The sequence below is a fragment of the Herpailurus yagouaroundi genome, unplaced genomic scaffold (assembly GCF_014898765.1).
Source record: "Herpailurus yagouaroundi ecotype Mexico unplaced genomic scaffold, PumYag 246, whole genome shotgun sequence".
Classification (NCBI taxonomy): Eukaryota; Metazoa; Chordata; class Mammalia; order Carnivora; family Felidae; genus Herpailurus; species Herpailurus yagouaroundi.
The window spans coordinates 1862664-1881583 of record NW_024412463.1 but is presented as its reverse complement, the minus strand read 5'-3'; the positions used below and the strand labels follow the sequence as shown (position 1 = coordinate 1881583).

Here is an 18920-nt window from a genome sequence, read left to right as displayed (position 1 = left end):
ATGGGCCCAACCCAGACCCACAGGTGCATCCCGCTTGGCCTCCACTGTGCTGTTTCTTGCTCCTTTCGTCTGGTTGTGTTCCCAAGTTTTTGAATGAAATGCCTCTTCTCTTTAAAAGATGGATTTCAAGCTTCTTGTTTAAAAAAATGGAAAGCTAGGGGCTCCTGGGTGGCTCAGTCAGTTGAGCATCCGACTTCGGCTCAGGTCGTGATCTCAAGGTCCGTGAGTTTGAGCCCCGCGTCGGGCTCTCTGCTGACAGCTTGGAGCCTGGAGCCTGCTTCGGATTCTGTGTCCCAATCTCTGCCCCTCCCCCACTCACATTCTGTGTCTCCCTCTCCTTCTGCCCCTCCCCTGCTCACATGCATGCATACTCTCTCAAAAATAAATGAACATTAAAAATGTTTAAATAAATAAATAAATAAATAAATAAATAAATAAATAAAATAAAGCACATCCGTGGCAGCATATGCAAAGCACTGAGGGAACAGCACAGAGAAGAGCTACTAAATAATATCAACATCACCAGTCATAATAACAGCCACTGACCCTTATGTTATCTGAATTACTGCTCATGACAATCCTGTGCAGAGGCTGTAACTATAAATCCCGCTACACAGATGTGGAAACTGAGACTCAGCAGGCTTAGGACCTCACTCAAGGCGTGACACTTGTAGGGGACAGACAGGGCCCGGCTCGTGGGCGTGCCATCCACATAGACACACAGGCCCGCACTTGCTCTGATGCTCTATCGCTGCCCTGAAATTCTTAATAAGCTTTGACAAGGGGGCCTGCAGATGTTGTAGGATCTCTGGGCTCCCAGGGTCGGTTGTCTCCATGCCTCAGAAAGGTCACTCATGGAAGATATTTGCAGAGGATATATCAGATAAAGGGTTAGTATCCAAAATCTCTAAAGAACTTCTCAAACTCGACACCCAAAAAACAAATAATCCAGTGAAGAAATGGGAAAAAGACATGAATAGAAGCTTCTCCAAAGAAGACATCCAGATGGCCAACTGACACATGAAAAAATGCTCAACTTCACTCATCATCAGGGAGCTACAAGTCAAAACCACAATGAGATACCACCGCATACCTGTCAGAATGGCTCACATTAACAGCTCAGGCAACAACAGATGCTGGTGAGGATGCGGAGAAAGAGGATCTCTTTTGCAGTGTTGGTGGGAGTGCAAACTGGTGTAGCCACTCTGGAAAACAGTCTGGAGGTTCCTCAAAAAATTGAAAATGGAACTACCTACAACTCAGCAGTTGCACTACTAGGTATTTATCCAAGGGATACAGGTGTGCTGTTTTGAAGGGGCACGTGCACCCCCATGTTTATGGCAGCACGATCAACAGTAGCCAAAGTATGGAAAGAGCCCAAATGTCCATCGATGGATGAATGGATAAAGAAGATGTGGTCTATATATACAATGGAGTATTACTCGGCAATCAAAAGGAATGAAATCTTGCCATTTGCAACTACGTGGATGGAACTGGAGGGTATTAGGCTAAGTGAAATTAGTCAGAGAAAGACAAATATATGACTTCACCCATATGTGGAATTTAAGATACGAAATAGATGAAAATAAGGGAAGGGAAGCAAAAGAAAAACAAGGAGGGGGACAAACATAAGAGACTCTTAAATACAGAGAACAAACTGAGGGTTGCTGGAGGGGGCTGTGGGTGGGGGGATGGGCTAAATGGGGGATGGGCATTAAGAAGGGTGCTTGTTGGGGTGAGCACTGGGTGTTATATGTAGGGGAGAAAACGCTGGAATCTACTCCTGATGTCATTATTGCCCTAGATGTTAACTAACTTGGACATAAATAGATAAATAAATAAATGTTAAAAAAAAAAAAGTCACTTGTGGATGGCTTCGTGGGCAGCGTGAGGCCAGCACTCCTGGCTGAGAGGACATTGTGGGGCAAAGGGCACAGCAGGAGCAATGGTGGATCTGAGGGGGACATCAGCGAACGGATTTGTCTGGAGCCAAGACTGACCCACTCCTGGCACAGAGCAAGGAAGGGAAGATCCTTCCCCAGCGCAGAGCATCAAAGCAGCTTCCTATTCCCAGGGGTCTGCTCAGCTTAACAACCTCCTCGTCAAACAGATTCTCCACCGACCCACAGGAGGCACGGTTGTGTCCGGATTCCAGCCACTGGCGGGTGGTCCGCCTCCAGATGAGTGTCCGTGGCCCGAACCAACAGCTGGCTAAGGTTCCCCAGCTGGCTACTGTCATGTGGGAGCTATACATTTCTCACTCTGATGCCGGTTAGCAGTAGAATCCTTGGAGGTTCCATTGCCTGGCCTTGAAGGTGGTTGGCTCCACAAAAGAATGTTGAAAATAGCACCGGTTAGAGCTCTGGGGAGCAGAAAGCAAACACAGCCTCAATTGACCATTTTGTCAGGGTCCCCAGTGTGGGCAGCTGTTCTCCATCAGACACACAAGCCGTTTGGATGTGTCCAGAACCAGCAGGTGCCAAGAAGCCGCCTACATGCCTGACCCCCACCCCTGACCGGGCTGGAGAAAGACTCCCCAGGGCTGAGCAGTCGCCTCCCGACAGCTGAAGGAATCTGCTTCAGAGGCAAGGCCCAGACTGTCACCTGTGCCCATTCTCCCCCATCCCAGACATCCAGGCAGCCTTGGGAGTCTCCTCTCAATCCACCCTTTCCTCAGACGCAGGTGCTCTCAGAGCTCTGGTCTGGGCCCGCCAACCCCTCCAGCGGGTGGCCCGGGCTGCGGCCACCACACGGATGTCACCCTGTCACTCGCCCTGGGAAGCCCTTTTACGGGAGCTCGCCTCCCGCGCTGTCCTGGTCTGATTAAGACATTTTATCCACTGGGCCCCCTGAGGGTGGCAATGGATGATCTCCAAGGTCTGGAAAAATAATACTTGAGAGTGAGAAAAAGAAGAAAAGCTCGAGATGAAGACAGCAGGGATGGGACAGAGCAGGAGGTAACGAGAGACGGGGTCAGAGACGCAGACAAAGGGAAAGACACAAGAGGGACAGACACACACAAATGGGAGAGAGCAAGAGAAAATGTGGAAACAAGATGGGGGAGGGGGCTGAGAAAAAGCAGAAATAGATGAAGAGGAGGAGGGGAATGTGTGGTGAACGGGGGGAGAGGGAGAACAGAGACAGAGAATGAAGACGGACAGAGTGAGGGAGTAAGACAGAAAAGGAGAGGGAAGCACGGGGGCCAAGAGAAAAGGGAGGCATGCCCCGAAAGGCGGTGGCAGGGGTGGGGACACTTTGGGGACAAGGACCCGGAGGGGAGGGGATGGTGACAGGAGTTCACGAGCTGTTCCGTGCATTCAGGACCTCTCCGAACCCAAGCCAGGCTGCTGCACCAGATACACAAGAAACTCCCCCTCCGGCCCCCACCTGCCAGCCCCATCCCTTTGTCAAAGAAATCATATTCTTCCCAAAGGACGGAGGCCATCTCGGGAGTCAGGTCAGTCTTTGTTGAAGGGACTCTATCTCACCTTAGGGGCAGCTCTTTGCCCTTTTCCCATTTTATTCAGGACCCCTGGAAACCCTGGTCTAAACCCTCAACAGGGGCCCAGCCCTCTGGCTGCAAAGAGAGAAAGGGGAGGAAGGGGGAGATGGTGAGTGAACCGCTTCTTCCACGCCCACCGCAGACACCCAGCCCCGAGGCAGCCTCACCCCAGCTGCAGGGACATCATCTGTCTCCCTGGGCTGGCCACATCCCTGCGCCCAGTACACTAAGATGCTTAATCGACTCGCGCTCGGTCATCGACCTAGATCCCCTCTGTCTCCTGGGGTGATCTCGTTCAGCTGCTGGCTCCATGCTGGACACCTCCAGCCCCGAACCCCACACTAGCATCTCCAACTAGGCCTCTGCCCTGCAAACACATCCAGACAAACTCTTTTTTTTTTTTTAAGTATTTTTTTTTTCTCAACATTTTTATTTATTTTTGGGACAGAGAGAGACAGAGCATGAACGGGGGAGGGGCAGAGAGAGAGGGAGACACAGAATCGGAAACAGGCTCCAGGCTCTGAGCCATCAGCCGAGAGCCCGACGCGGGGCTCGAACTCACGGACTGTGAGATCGTGACCTGGCTGAAGTCGGACGCTTAACCGACTGCGCCACCCAGGCGCCCATCAGACAAACTCTTGAGTCACACAGCGACTTGGATGTATCTACAGAGAATAATGCTGAAAAGAGCCAATGCTGAAAGGTTACATGGTGTAGGGTTCCAATTCTAGAACATTTTCGAAATAGCAACATTTTAGAAACGGAGGGCAGAGTGGTAGCTGCTGGAGATTCAGCAGGGGTGAGATCCCGGCAAGATTGGAACTGTTCAGTGTGGACCCTAGTGGTGGAGACAGGAGGCTAACTAATATAAACGTGTAGAATTTATACAACTGTCTAGAACCTAGAACACCTGCAAATGAGGACAAGCAAAATGGGAGCCCTAAGACCAGCTGATTGTATCAATGTCAATACCTGGTCATGATATTATTATACTAAAGTTTTGCAAAATGTTTCCACTGGGGGAAAAGGGGCTAAGCTTCCAAGAGATTTCTCTGTATTCATTCATTCATTCTTCCTTCTTTCCTTCCTTCCTTCCTTCCTTCCTCCCTTCCTTCCTTCCTCCCTCCCTCCCTCCCTCCCTCCCTTCCTTTTTACACTTGATCTTAGCCAAAAGGCTGAGAAGCGATGCCCTTCCTTCCTTTCTAATGCTTATTTATTTTTGAGAAAGAGAGTGGAAGGGGCAGAGAGAGAAGGAAACACAGAATCTGAAGCAGGCTCCAGGCTCTGAGCTGTCAGCACAGAGCCCGATGCAGGGCTCGAACCCATGAACTGCGAGATCACGACCTGAGCCAAAGTTGGACACTTAACCAACTGCATCACTCAGGCACCACCCCCCCCCCCCATATTATTGCTTAACTGCGTGTAAATCTACAATTTTTGCAAAAAACTTCAATTAAATACCCTGCCCCGTGCACACACGAGGAATAGACCGTTTCCCCAGCTCCGCCCTGACCCACCCTGGTCCAGGCCAACAGCATCTCTCCCTGGACCATCGCAGGCCAGATCCCGCCTCAAACCCTCCAGAGCTGAGTCCCAGCGCTGGCCCCACACCTGCTCCATCCACCCCCTTCACCTCCGACTTCCAACAGGCTGTCCACTCAGGTCTCACTGCTCCCACAGCCGCCCAGGACCCCTGCGCATGCCCTTTCTACCTCCTTCAGCAAACCAGCCACCTCCCTGACCACATCCTACCCTCAGACACCCATCTCCCTGTGCTTCTTCACTTTTCCATCTCCCCCGGGGCACACTAGACTGTCACCTGCCAGGTGGCAGGAATATTTTCTGTTCTCCATGGGTTCCAAGGATACAAAATAGCGAACAGCTCATCCAGGTCGGTGGGTAAGTATCGGTGGGTAAGTATTTGCTGAATGAATGAACAAATATGTGAATGTATGGATGACCAAAAGAACAGAGGGGAGGCCCATGGAGATTTGGCATCAAAGGAGTTAAGCCCGGCCCAGGGACTGGGGTCCTGGTGCAGCCAAGGAGGACTTTCAGGGAATGTGGGGGAGGAAGAGGCCAGGGTGGGCCTCAGCAGAGGGGGGATGGGCGGGGCTGTCTTCAGGAGGAAGAGCCCAAGGTACTAGGGAAAGAAGCCTGGGAGAATACCTCGCAGGCTGACCATGCTGGCCACCCCGCAACATGCTTTCGAGAAAACAGAAACAGTTTGGGTGGAGGCCGAGTTCACTTCCTGGGGCCTCTGGGGGACCTATGGGCCAAGACTAAGGGGCTTCCTACCATCTGCCCATTTCCTCCAAAGTGGCTCATGCTGCCTGGGGAGTGAGGGTGTGAGTGGAGGTGGGGGGGGTGGTGGTCACAATGGGCTTTGGATCTGCACTGTGACATGCCCTCCGAAGCCCCACGTGGAGCTGCCAGCACTGAAATCAGGTTCCTCCATCTAGCACAGGAAGCTGCCCATTCCTACATCTCTCAGATGGCAGTGGTCCCCCCTCCCTAGCTGTGTGATCTTAGCAAGTTACTTAACCTCTCTGTGCCTCAGTTTTCTCACCTGGTGAACAAGACTAACGACAGTTTCTTACTTCAGGGGGTGTTATGCCCACAGAACTGCAAAGTGCTTAGAAAATACCAAGTGCTCACTGAATGCCGGCTAATTTCATTATTATTATGGCCCCCTGAATTCATATTCTTTTTAAACACCATCAGTCGCTTACAAAGAGCCCGAGCGTACAATTTCATAACTTTGCATTTTTAGCATTAAATGCATTTCAGTTTCAAAACACGAACATTTAAACTAAATCACAGTTGTGGGAGCCAATTCTGGGCACTGCTTGATTTTTAATAACAAGGAGCCTCAAAAATTGTAAGTGCTAGTGCTGGGACATCCTCCAGCCGCTAAAAGGCATGGCTCCTATATCGACCGAGGCAGCTGGCTCAGAGTATACTCAGTGGACGCCTGCTGGCCAGTGACAAGTTACAGGAGGCCACACCAGGCACAAATACTCTGGCAGCCAGCCCCAGCAGCAGCCCCCGGCGTGGTCTCCCACTTCTCTCGAACCAGTGACTGATGCCATCTGAGCCGCTCCTTTCCCCCCCACTCTCCCCCACACACACACTCCTTGGGGTATCGCCCGAGGCCTCTGGAGCCTGGTCCACACCAGCTAAGAAGCTTCCAGACACAGGACGAGAAGAGCTGGTGCCAGGGCCACAGCACCAAGATCCCCAACCCAGGTCCCAGCGGGCACCTCCCCTCCGGTGCTCAACGATGTCCAGCCTGGAACGAGCTCCCTCCCTGCTCCGGCTCCTCACTGCATTCGAAAGCCGGAATTACCCCCTCTGCCTGAGGCTCCAGGTTAATTATTAGGACTCTCCAAGTAACGGGAACTTTGGCCTTGACTTTAGGTCTGGCCGCATCACTAGGTGCAATGGTATCAGCCAGAACAGGCACCTGGATGAGTTTACTGCTTAACGGGACGTGCTTTATTTTCCCGCGAAGAAAGCGGACCGTGAACAGAGCCAAGTTCAAGAGCCTCCCGGGCTCCTTAGGCATCAAAGGGGTCACGCTTCCTCCAGAAGCCCCAACCCCGGCTGCGGGCGTCACACAGGTGCCTGTGCTAACGAAGGGCTGTCCTGCACTCGTCACGTCCCTCAGAACCTGCCCGCCCTCTGCCAGCCGGGCCTCGCCCACGGCCACGCCACTCCCCTGACCTCTCTTTCCTTTCCGGTCACGTGCTGGAGCCGGAGGCACGCAGCCCTCCTCAGATCCACCTGCTAAGAGCACCTGCCTGAGAGCTCTACTTTCTGGGGAGACTGTGGGGCTCAGTTCACAGCTGTTATTACCGACGGCTCCCCCCGCACCACGCGCCACTGCAGGACTCCCCCTGGGTGCGCTTATGTCCCCAAGAACGGCAGGGGACGTCCGCGGTGCAGCCCAGCCAGCGGACGCAGAAGCAGATTCAGACCTCGTGGTCCCTCCGCTCCGTACCTCTCTCCATCTGAGGAGGGTGGGGTCCTGGTGATACCCCTGGGTGGGGGAAGAGGTGACAGGGAATGGGGGCAGGGGGCATGGTGAAGCGTTGCGCCTTGTGTGCGAGCCAAGGAGAGACGCAGGAGACAGAGGCACAGAGACGCATGGAGAGAGGCAAGCAGATGAACAATTCGGAGAGGGGGGTCCAGATGGACACAGAGCCTGATGGGCTGACATCTCCACGTGGCAGCCAGTATGGCCCCCAGTGTGTTGAAAGGGGTGGGGACTCAGAGGGGGGACCCCAGATGCCCCCGGTGCCTGTGTCCCCCGATGGCCCAGCCTCACCTGGGACATGTCCTCTGGCAAGACCTGTGCCCAGGAGTCCTGCTCCGAGCCGCCACCTCGGCCAGGCCGGGGGTGGTCCTGGCACGAGCAGGGGGAGGCTGGCCCAGGTGGGACAGTGGCTCCGGGGCAGAGCGAGCTGCCCCCTTCAACTCCCACTGGTGGGACGGGCAGCGGCTCCGCACAAGCTCGTGGGGGTGCGGGCGGAACCCTCGGCCGCTCCAAGGGAAGTTTCTACAAGACGGATCCCCACGGCCCACGCTCAGAGCAGCTGCTGAGTGCCGCACACGAATCCCGATCTCCGGGGGCAGCAGGCCGCCCCGAACGCGCTCCAGACAGCTGCGGCCACCCGGGCTGCTCTCTTCCCTGACCGCGGGCACGCGACCTCACCTCTCCCTGCCCCAGCGGCCCTTCTCTAACACGGGCCAGTGATGGCAGCCCGCCTGCCCACGGCAAGCAGGAACTGAGGAAATGAGTACCGAGTTCAGTCCAGGGCACCCAGCATGGGTCCCGCCGTGCAGAAAGTCCTCAGGAAACCCGGCTCCTCCTCCAGTGATGGAAGTCAGTGCTCACGTCACAGCCGGTGCCTGACGCAAGTTTGCCAAGGGCAGGGGGAATCCCGCACGCTGATTCCGCGGGGTTCGAGCACCGCTACCCCATTTCACAGACGGGAAAGTTGAGACCCCGTTCCAAGGCCACGGGGCTAGTAAGCAACTCCATCAAGGCACAAACCCGGGGCTCTTGGGCTCTAGAACCCATGCTTTCATGTGTTTTTAAACGTGTGGGAATTGTCCGTATTTATAGGAGACACGCAAAGATCATCGGTTCTGAGGACAGTCGTTCATCTGGGCCAGTGGTTCCTAACCCAGGGCAATTTTGCATCCAGGGACTTTTGTAATTTCTGGACTTTAATGATGGTCCTGACTGGAGGCATCTGGTGGGCAGAGACCAGGGACCAGAGACCATCGTATGATGCACAGGACCGTCCGGCTGCAAAGAACGATCTGGCCCCACGTGTCAGTAGTGCTAAGGTTGTGAAACCCTGATCTGAACCCATGCTCTCAACTACCCCCTCCAAGAACCACGGGAGTTTGGTCTACACTCTGGGGGGGTGGGGGGATGGGAACTGGGAAGGCAGAATCTATGAAGGGTTACCTGGAGGGGGACACTCTGACTCCTTCAGTAAACAGGCTCGGACCCCACCCCTGGCCAGGCTTGTGGAGGCCTGTGGGCCAATAGGTCCCCCGAGATTTCTTTTGAGTCTCAGATTTGTTTCCAAAATCAATTGATTTCACATAAAAGTCTTTACTCCCAACCTCTCTTTTTGAAAAAAGACCAAGGTCAGGCCACTCTGAGCCTTTGTTCCTGGCTGGAGTTGAGGGCGCCTGCCTCCTCAGTTGGCCGTCTCTGCCCGGGCCCAGAGCCTCACTTGGGGCGACCTGATTCCAGTGTTTGGATTTTGACCCTTGGAGCACGAAGAACATGGGGTCGAATTCAAATGAACCAACCCCTGGCTAAGTCGAGACGTTCCAGCTTTCTTAAGCCTCAGTTTCCTCATCTTTCAAGGGGAAACAGTAACAGTACGTATGCAACAGGTGAACCCAGCCAGGGCAGGTAAAGTGCTAGCTTTTGCTGGTCCAATGAAGAGCCCAGAGGGCCCGGGCTGCTACTAAGTCAAAGATAAGACAGTCCCCAGCCCTGAGAAACTCTCAGTCTCGGGGAAGAGAAACTCTCAGTCTCGGGGAAACAACACGTAAACACACAGCACCCCAAGGTGCTATGCAACAGGAGAACAGACAATGGAAGTTCAGAAGAACGTTGCCTGGGGGCATTCAGACAGCTTCCCAGAGGTGGTAACATTCAACATGGCCTTGAGCAATGAATAAACATTATCAGGCAGGGTACAGGAAGGGTATTCTAGGCAGGGGACCAGCATATGCGAAGGGCACAGCATCCACCAGCCAATGGGGACGCTGCGGTCACAGGGATGTGGGGAGTGGGTGCCAAAGTTGGTGGCTGTGTTGCCGGGGAGGGGGGACTATGTCCCACCGACCATGGAGAAGTTGGAATTCTCCCACATAGGCTTCAGTAAACAGTCCCCCCGCAACAGAAGCCCCTTCTTGTTGAAAGGAACTTTCTTGGTCAACTTCAAAATCTCAACAAGAATGCAATGCTTAAAAAAAAAAAAAAAAAAAACTGGTTCGCAAACCAGCCTGCTCAGAGCCCTCTGTCCCTCCCCACACAGGCCACCAAATATCTGGAGTCAAACAAATCCATGACCGTGTGAGTGTGTAACTCACTGAGGGCCAGTTTGGTGTGGTGGGGAGGGGGGGTGAGTAGGGGGGCTGGGGACCAAGCGCCACTCAGCCCTCCGCTGTTGCGTTAATATTTGCCAACCGCTCATGTTGCGTTTCTACCGAAAGGGATGAAGGGCAGAAGGAGAAGAAGCCTTGGAATCTCCTCTGCCTCCTTTGTGTTGGTGCCTGGCTCGGCCTCCACCGCCAGATAAAGCCCCAGCCAAGCCTTGCCTCCTTCCGGAGTCACCCCTCCAGGGGGATTGGGCAGAGGGAGGGGGAGGTGCCCCAGCCAGGCAGAGCCTCCCTCCCTCTACAGGCCTGGGTGGGGAGGGAGCTGGGGGGTGGTGCATAGGGTGAGCGGGGAAGGGAGGAGACACTGAGCCTGGCACTGCTGACTCCTACAGGCCAGCCTGGGCAGGGCTGCTCCGCCCACAATCTCCATTACCTTCTTGAAAGTCCCAGAGGCGGCCCCAAGCTGCAGGGGAGCTGCAAGGGAGCTGCAGGGGAGCTGCAGGGGAGAGGGGCAGGCCAGGACACTCTTCCCGGGGCTCTCCACTGCCTGGAGACGGCCTCCAGAGAAATCTGGGGAGGCCGTCAGGGGCCACGGAAGCCTTACGAGCACCCACTGATTCATATTTACTGAACACCTACTATGTGCTCCACCTGGGTAGGAAGACCAAACGCCCAGAGCCAGGTGCTGAGTGTGGGCGACTCCAGCCGACGGTGGTGTGGCAGGAACGCTTCCCAGGAGCCCAGACCTCTGCTTTCTTGAGAAAAAAAGTACAGGTTCTTATGTGAAATTAGTTTTTTAAATGCTGGCAACTGCAGGGCGCCTGGGGGGCTCCGTCGGTTAAGCGTCTGACTCTTGGTTTCAGCTCAGGTCATGATTTCGAGGTTCATGAGTTCGAGCCCTATGCTGGGCTCCGTGCTGCCAGTGCGGATCCTGCTTCAGATTCTGTCTCCCTCTGTGTCCCCCTCTGTACCTCCCCCACTTGCTCTCTATCGCTCTCAAAAAAATAAATACACTTACAAAAATAAAAAGGCTGGCAACTAATTCCAACTGAATACACACGCACACAGACACGCACATCCCAAGTGGGGCGAGGACCCTACGTGGGTAGGACACATTTGACCTAAGGACCTTCAGTGTGCAACCATGACATTGAGGCTGAGGTCTGAGCCCTTAGCAGGAGCACGGAGCAAGGGGAGAGACGCGCTGAACAAGGTCAAAGCTGGATTAGATCCTTGCTTTACCACTTACACTCCGTGACCCTGGGCAAGTAAATAGACCCCTCTGAACCTCCGGTCCCTTCCCCACGAACCGGAATAACAACAGCCACCTCCAGGCTTGTTATGGGGAAGCCGAGACAAGGCACAGAAAGCCCTTCATATACGTGCTCAATAGAACCGTGATCGTTGGAGCGAGAGCGGACACGCCACTACGAAAAGGCTGAAGGGTCCCTGCGGGGCTGGTGCAAAGAGGCAAAGAGGATGCCTCCTCGCTCTTCCCTGCTGCCAGAAACCCCTGGAGAGGTGACGTCTGTGGGGTACAGGCCATCAGCCTAAAACCCAGAGCCGGGAGCATGCAGGGCACAACTCACAGCTGCAGCACGTTTCCCCCCAGTGCTCAACACTTACAAGAATGACTTACTGACTTTTTGACGTCAGAAGGTTCATGTAAGACTCTCGACGGCCACCTTTGTCTGAAATAGGAACATCTGGCCACGGTCGGCCACCCCTTCGTTCCCGTGCAGGGAGCTGCGGACGCTCTCTCCTGCTTTAGAGGAGGCCCGGGCTCTGCCACGTGCCTCCCTTCCCACCCTTCCTTACTGGCCCACACCCGGTGGACACGCTCCTTTACACTACTGGCTTGCCCGGCGGGCATCTGTCGGGTGAAGAGGTGGGCCAGGCAGGCTAGGCCGGGCCAGGCCGCAATCTAACCCGGCAGCGCGGCTCTGTGTGGGCGTCAGGCCCCAAGCGGTTCGGCCATTAGCCCAAGAGATTTCCTTGGAAAGCATCTCACTCTTATCCATCGGAAACTTAATCAGAATGACACCTCGTGAGCAAGATGTTTCGGCTCGGCAGAAAACCAAACAAACAAACGAGTGAGGCGGTTCTGTGCCTCCAGGCACAGGTGCAGAAGAGCGAGGCCCAGTGGGGTCACCAGAACATCAGGGGTGGCCACCGGGCCCCGTGCGACCGGGCCTGGGCCAAGGGGACAACAGCGACACCCGACATGGTCTCCCTTGCCCTTCGGAGGCCCCAGCCCCCCCGGCTCCAGTTCCACCTCACGCTTCCATTTCCACACACGCCGAGAAAGATCTCCGGACGTGAAGGGCCCTGTGTGCCGACCTGGGCTGACAGCCACGTCCTCGGGCGGGGTCTCTGGAACCCAGACACTCATCCAGGAGACCTGGGTCGCCCACCTGGAGCCTCTGTTCTCTCTTCTGATTGTGGGGAGCTCAGGGCACCACATGTGACATTTCTAGCCTGAGGACGCTCCCCCCTACCAAATGAAGCCGAGAGCTTGGAGGGTACCCTTCGCCCCACTCAATTCTCACATCCAGGTCTCAACAAGGCAGTGCTGACCCTGGATGCCAGCCCTCGCTCAGGGCAGAGGAGGAGCCCTGGCAGTTCTCCAAGTGAAGCAGGCTTACCATGCCACTCCCCTGCTGTGAAGCCTTCCATGGCTCCCCATTGCCCTCAGAATAATGTTAAACTCCTCTCTGTGGCCTGAGACCCTGTCTAATCTGTCCCTAACCTCATGTCCCCCAACTCCCTGCTTTGTCCATTCAGCCGACCCACACCGCACTTCTGACCGCGGCTCAGCACTGCGTGTGGCCCCTTCTGAGGCCTTTGGGCCCACGGTGCCTTCTGCCAGGAGCACCCTTTCTCCTGTCTTCAGACTGACTTACTCCCCATCCAGGCCCCAGCCTACATGGCCCTTCCTCAGAGGCCATCCTTGACTCCCTCAGAGCAAGCCGGGGTCCCCTTTCGAGGCAACTGTATACCGCATTTTCTTAGGATTTGGTCACTGTGATCTCTTCCCCCTAGACACAAGCATGCTGGGGGAAGAGATCACAGTGTTCTCTGCAGGCAAGAGGGGACAGAGTTAAGAAAGTGGGCTCGTATCCTGATGCCCAGCTGTGTAACCTTGGGTAGGTTACTTACCCTCTCTGTGCCTCAGTTTGCTCACCTGTACAATGGGGCTAAAAGCAGCACTCCAGCCTTGCGCGGCGTGGGGAGGTGGAGAATGGTGCACGCCGCTGCAGGGCCGGCTCTGTGTCACCATCCCCACGATACCTGCGCCCCCCTGGATGAGGAGGCGGTCTGTCCTAAATCGCTCCATTATTTATAGGCAGCGCTGGCTTTGCAGATCCACCAATGCCCACAGAACCCTCCTTCGGACAGTCTTCCTCGTCCTTTCCATTCTCACTGCTTCGGTGGAGGCCCTCATCACTTCACATCAAACCCAAACCAGTTTCCCAGTGAGCAGAGCTTTTGTGGTCAAGCCCGTGTCCGCGAACCAGCAGCTGAGCGGCCTGGGGCTTACAGCGACTCGCCCACGGACACGCGGCTAAAAGATGCCGGAGATGGGGCTTAGCTACAGGGGAAGAGAGGCGTGATGCTCACTTCATAATCCACAAGTCAGAATCTTGGAACGCTGTAAGAATCCACGTAAAGGTCTAATGGAAAACGTTCACGTAGCACAGGATGAAGAGAAGGACCGTGGACCATAGAAACACGTGCATTAGCATTAAAATCGGAGCACGGACCGTGTACGTTTTTGTACCTGGGCACGGAAGGCCCGGGGCACCAGTCAGCCCTCCCCTCAGTCTGTGGACGGACTGCCTGCACCCCCCCGCCCCCCGGCAGCTTGGGTCAGAGGTAAAAGGCCTGGGGTTCAGGGGCTCGTGATGGAGGTGGTACCCGCAGGCTGGCACACCCGGGCGCCCTCAGCCAGCCCCAGCCGAGCCAGCAACAAGTCACACGGGCAGGGGGCAGGTCTAGGCCCCTGGTGCTGGGCACAGGGGTGGGGACACTGTTTCCTGGCCCTGCTCCCGACGCGCTGGGAGACCGCAGCCCAGCTGCCCTGCACCCTCGTCGGGCCTCCCCACACACACGCAAACTGAGGAAGGAGAGAGAGGGAGGAGGGGAGGACGGAGGGCAGGTGGGGCCAAGTTAATAAAAACAAGGACCGGTTTTCTCTCCGTGCCCCCCTGCCCTCCCCAGGAATCCCGCTCCAGCTAATGGAATGGCAGGAAGGGTGGGAAACACACCCCCAGAGGCCCCTGCCCAGCTCCAGGCTGAAAGCAGAGGGCCCTCCCTCCTGGGCCCCATGGGGGGGGGGCCGCCATCCCTCCTTGACTCCGGAAGGGTCATGGGGGGCAGTGATGGGTGCTGGGCTTTCAGGGGAGGGGTAGGAGGCTCACCCCACAGGGAAAGGACCCCTTGCCAGCATTTCCACGGGGCCAAGTGAGACCCAAATACCTCTGCCCCACTCTTCACTCCACGGGGCCCTCGGGGACCCTCGGGGGCCCTCAGAGTCGTGAGGAGGGCGGGTGATGGAATTTGGGGCTGGTGGGGGCGGCCTCACACTGGGGAGGAGGGAAGCCTCTTGTAGACTCACTGAGGGAAGTGTCACCTGAGACAGACACTGAGGGGAACGGGCTTAAGCCCAGCTGACTGGCTTTGGGGGAATCCATCCTGACGCTCTAGGAGAACCCCCACCCCCCAGATGGAGGTTCCAGCGGCAGAGCGGGGCACAGAAAGGGCGCGGGGCCAAGTGGTGACCCAAGAGGCGCAGCGTAGCGGCCCTGGGCCCAGGCCTCACAGATCTGAATCCCAGCTTCACCACCTTCCAGGTGAACAAGCAATTCGACTCTTTGGGGCCTCAGTTTCCTCATCTGTAAAATAGGGACAATGACCCGACCACCTCACAGGGCGGGATGTCTGGTGCCCGCCGAGTCAGGGCTCTAGCCCGAGTTGCAACGACCATTATTCTAGAAGGACTCCTCCAGCTCACACCCTGGGTGCAGGTGCACATACACACACGCGTGCACACCCTCGCCTGCACCACCTGCCCCAGACAAAGCCCTCCTGGGGCCAAGATTGATATGCTGGGTTGCTGAATGACTCACCACCGCTGGCTGGGATACACTTCCTGGAACAGGTCACCACAGGCAGGCCTGGGGCCCCCCCGAGTCTGGCAGAGAGGAGAGGGTGCAGGTTCGGGCATGCCCAGCCACACCCAGGTGGGATCCTGCTGCGGGAGTGGGCAGGGGAACCCCAGTTTCAGAGGCCTGCAGGCCTGAGCTCCAACCCCGGCACGGAACTCAGACGCACGACTCACCATCTCTGAGACCTGGTCTCTACCTCTAAATGGGGACACTAGTGCCAACCACACAGGGACAACTGCAGGGCACAGAAAAAGACTGGAAAGTACAAAGACCAAGGGCCCGACAGGTCCCACTGTTAGGATACTTGCTGGGGGCCAGGGGCAGCCACGGTCCTCTGATCTTCCTCCCCCGATGTGCTTCTAAGCCCTCAGTGGGCAGAGCACTGGGTGCTCTGGAGGTTCCTGGGGGCGACTGGGGTTCCTGTTTACCTGGGAACGGTCATCATATCTCAAGGGAGAGGACAAAAAAAAAAAAAAAAGAACAGCTGCTGACTTCATCATTGTTGGAAAGCAGAAAGATAGCATTTCTCTGGAGATGGGGCAATCCTGAAGGGCTTCTGAGAAGAGGTGGCATTAACTTAGCCTCTGAAGGATCAACAGGAGTTTCTAGACCATGAGACAGGTGAGGCCACTGTCTAGCTGTTACTGGCCCTGGGCAAGTCACTCACTTGGAAGCACATGCCTCGGGCAGGTGTAAAAGAAGACGGAGCAGTGGGGTCCTGGCAGGGACTAGACAGCGAAGCCCAGCCAGGCATCCCAAGGCACACTGTTCAAATAACACTGCCTGGCCAAATAGAACGAGTTCACCTGCTCCATTCTGTCCGTGGGCGATAAGACCGCAACCCCTGAAATCTACCAAGTCTCCATCCCCCTTCCTATCAAATCGGAATAATGCTGATGCCCAGGGCACACGACGTTTGGGAAAGGTAAATGAATCAACGTGTACGAAATGCCCAGTGCAGCGCCTGGCACGCAGTAAACACAGTGGAAATACGCAGGCAGGCAGCAGACAGAGGTGTGGGAGGGAGGGGGGCTTCCCGGGCAGACACAAGGAACAGTGAGAAACCCCTGGGGGGGCAGGACAGGGTGGCTGGCTGAGCTGTGAAGGGAGAGGCCTCAGAGAGGGGCCAACCAGGGTCCACCCCAGCCTCGTCACACCAGGTCATGTGGCCTTGGGCGAGTCCCTTCACCCCACTGAGCCTCATCCTTCCCATCTGTAGAATGGGGGTGGTATAAAGATCCCTCCTCCAAAGCCTGGCATGGGAATGAGATGCCACATAACCCAGCACACAAAGCACTTCGAACAGACCTGGCAGAAACCGTCGCTGCAATTATCAAACGCAGCTTAGGGCGGGGTTTCTCAAACTAGAGAATCTCCTGCCGTGGTGGGGGGGGGGGGAAGCGGGGCTGTCCTGCACACTGTAGGGTGTTCAGCGGCATCCCTGGTGCCTAATCACCAGATGCCAACAGCACCCTTCACATCTAGTCACAACCAAAATGTCTCTGGACGTTGTCCCGTGTCCCCTGGACCAGGTGACCAGCAGATAAGTTGAGAAGACGGCTGTGTTTTAAACACTGAAGGTCTCCACTGCAGGATCAGTCTGGCCTCAGTTTTTCCATCAGCAAAAGGGATACAATGATCCCTCCTTTGGGGTCGTAGGGAGGATTCCGGGAAAGCAGAGATGTGGAGAGGAGAGGCCTCTGTAAGTCACAAAGGGCCACATGCAGGCTGGCCCTCCGTCCCCAGACCTCCACTTGTCCCCGGCCCCTCTGGTCGACTTGAGGCCGACTCGTGCCTCCAGAAGGACCCACCCTGAATTGTGAATGTCACCCTGAGCACGTCCTTATGTGTGCAAGGACAGGACAGGAGGGAAGGGGCTGTCCCTGCTCAATTCGGTAACCCCAGATGGACCACAGTGCTCAGCAAACAGCAGGTGCTCAATAAATAAATGGTGGGTGAATACACAAGCGGCCACAGCACTGAAGCTCCAAGCTCAGAGCGAGAAGAGGCGCCCCAGGGAGGGACTGAGACACTGCAGCCACCTGGGCCTGCCAGCCAGCCACCGTTTCCTGTCTGTGGAAGTGAGACATGCCCTTTGAACTCCCACTTCCTGAGCCCCTCTCCCCTCTCTGGGGTCTGGGAGGAGGCGGGAGGCGGGGAGATACTCACATTCCTGAAGGAGGGCAGCCCCGAGGAGCCCAGCCACCTCCGCAGAGCCTGTGAGAAGGCCCCGTGGTCCCGCTCGGCCTGAAGCACGTGGGCCTCCAGGAAGGAGACGTGGTGCCCAACCATCTTGACGAAGGCCTAGTGGAGAGAAGAGACAGACGGGGATGCCACACTGGCCACGGACTGGAGCACGGTTTGCGTAGACACCCGGCCCTCCATCACCGCTGCCCTGAGGGCTCCTGAGGAGGCCAGGCAGGGCCTGCTCAGCAGGGGCACCTTCAGACACCCTGACGATAACAGTAACGGCCCCACGGGGGGCTTCGCGGGGCCTCTACTTGTGACCTCTCACCTTCTCCCCATGGGGACCCTGGTTTTAGCCTCTATTTTGCAGAGGAGGGAAACCGAGGTTCAGAGAGGTTAGGTCACCTAACCAAAGTCACACAGCCAGTGGGTGGAAGAGAAGGGACTTGGGTGCACGTCCGTCAGACTGCAAAGCCTTCTTAATTAAAAACAGGGTTTAGATTAGAATCCAGTTCTGTTCCTTAAAAAACTTTTATTAAAGATATTTTTAATGTTTATTTATTTTTGAGAGAGACAGAGCTTGAGCGGGGGAGGGGCAGAGAGAGAGGGAGACACAGAATCCGAAGCAGGCTCCAGGCCCCGAGCTGTCAGCACAGAGCCCAACGCGGGGCTCGAACCCACGAACCGTGAGATCATGACCTGAGCCAAAGTCGGACGCCCAACTGACTGAGCCACCCAGGCGCCCCTAAAAAAATTTTTTTTTAATGTTTATTTTTGAGAGAGAGAGAGAGAGACAGAGAGACACAGCATAGGGCGGGAGGGGCAGAGAGAGAGGGAGGCACAGAATCCCAAGTAGGCTCCAGGCTCCGAGCTGTCAGCACAGAGCCCGATGTGGGGCTGCAACTCACGAGCTGTGAGATCATAACCTGAGCCAAAGTTGGACACTTAACTGACTGGAACCGCCCAGGTGCCCCTAAAAACAGGTTTTTTTAGAAATTGCCAAAATGGGAGCACCCGAGTGGCTCAGTCGGTTAAGCGTCCGACTTCAGCTCAGGTCATGATCTCACAGCTTGTGAGTTTGAGCCCCACGTCGGGTTCTGTGCTGACAGGTGGGAGCCTGGAGCCTGCTTGGGATTCTGTGTCTCTGTCTCTCTGTCCCTCTCCAGCTCGTGCTCTCTCTCTCAAAAATAAATAAACATTAAAAAAAAATTGCCAAAAGGCTCACTTTAATAGTTAATGAACATCAGAGAGTCTCAAACTCAGAGGCTGCTTGCTAAGGGGCAGACAGGTGACAAGCAGGTGAAGAGGGCTGAGTGGAGACTGGGGTGACCCAGAATGCAGGGTCCAGGCCCACAGAGGCTGCTCTGCTCCAGGCCTTTGATGCAAAATACCCAGTTTCAAAAAAAAAAAAAAAAAAAAAAAAAAAA

General features: G+C 55.7%; 1 protein-coding gene across 3 annotated transcripts in view; it reads right to left on the bottom strand.

The window, feature by feature from the left end:
- BCAS4 (breast carcinoma amplified sequence 4) overlaps positions 1 to 18920 on the bottom strand; it is a 60712-nt gene that overhangs the window by 10006 nt on the left and 31786 nt on the right. The window contains exons 4-5 of one of the 3 annotated variants that reach the window (XM_040459654.1): positions 17476 to 17610; positions 15268 to 15392 (exon numbers count right to left, since the gene is read on the bottom strand). The exons of 1 other annotated variant lie outside the window; for it this stretch is intronic. In XM_040459654.1, the coding sequence (XP_040315588.1) occupies positions 15268 to 15392; positions 17476 to 17610 (260 nt within the window). The remainder of the gene's footprint in view (positions 1 to 15267; positions 15393 to 17475; positions 17611 to 18920) is intronic. One more of the 3 variants, XM_040459653.1, reaches the window with a different exon arrangement.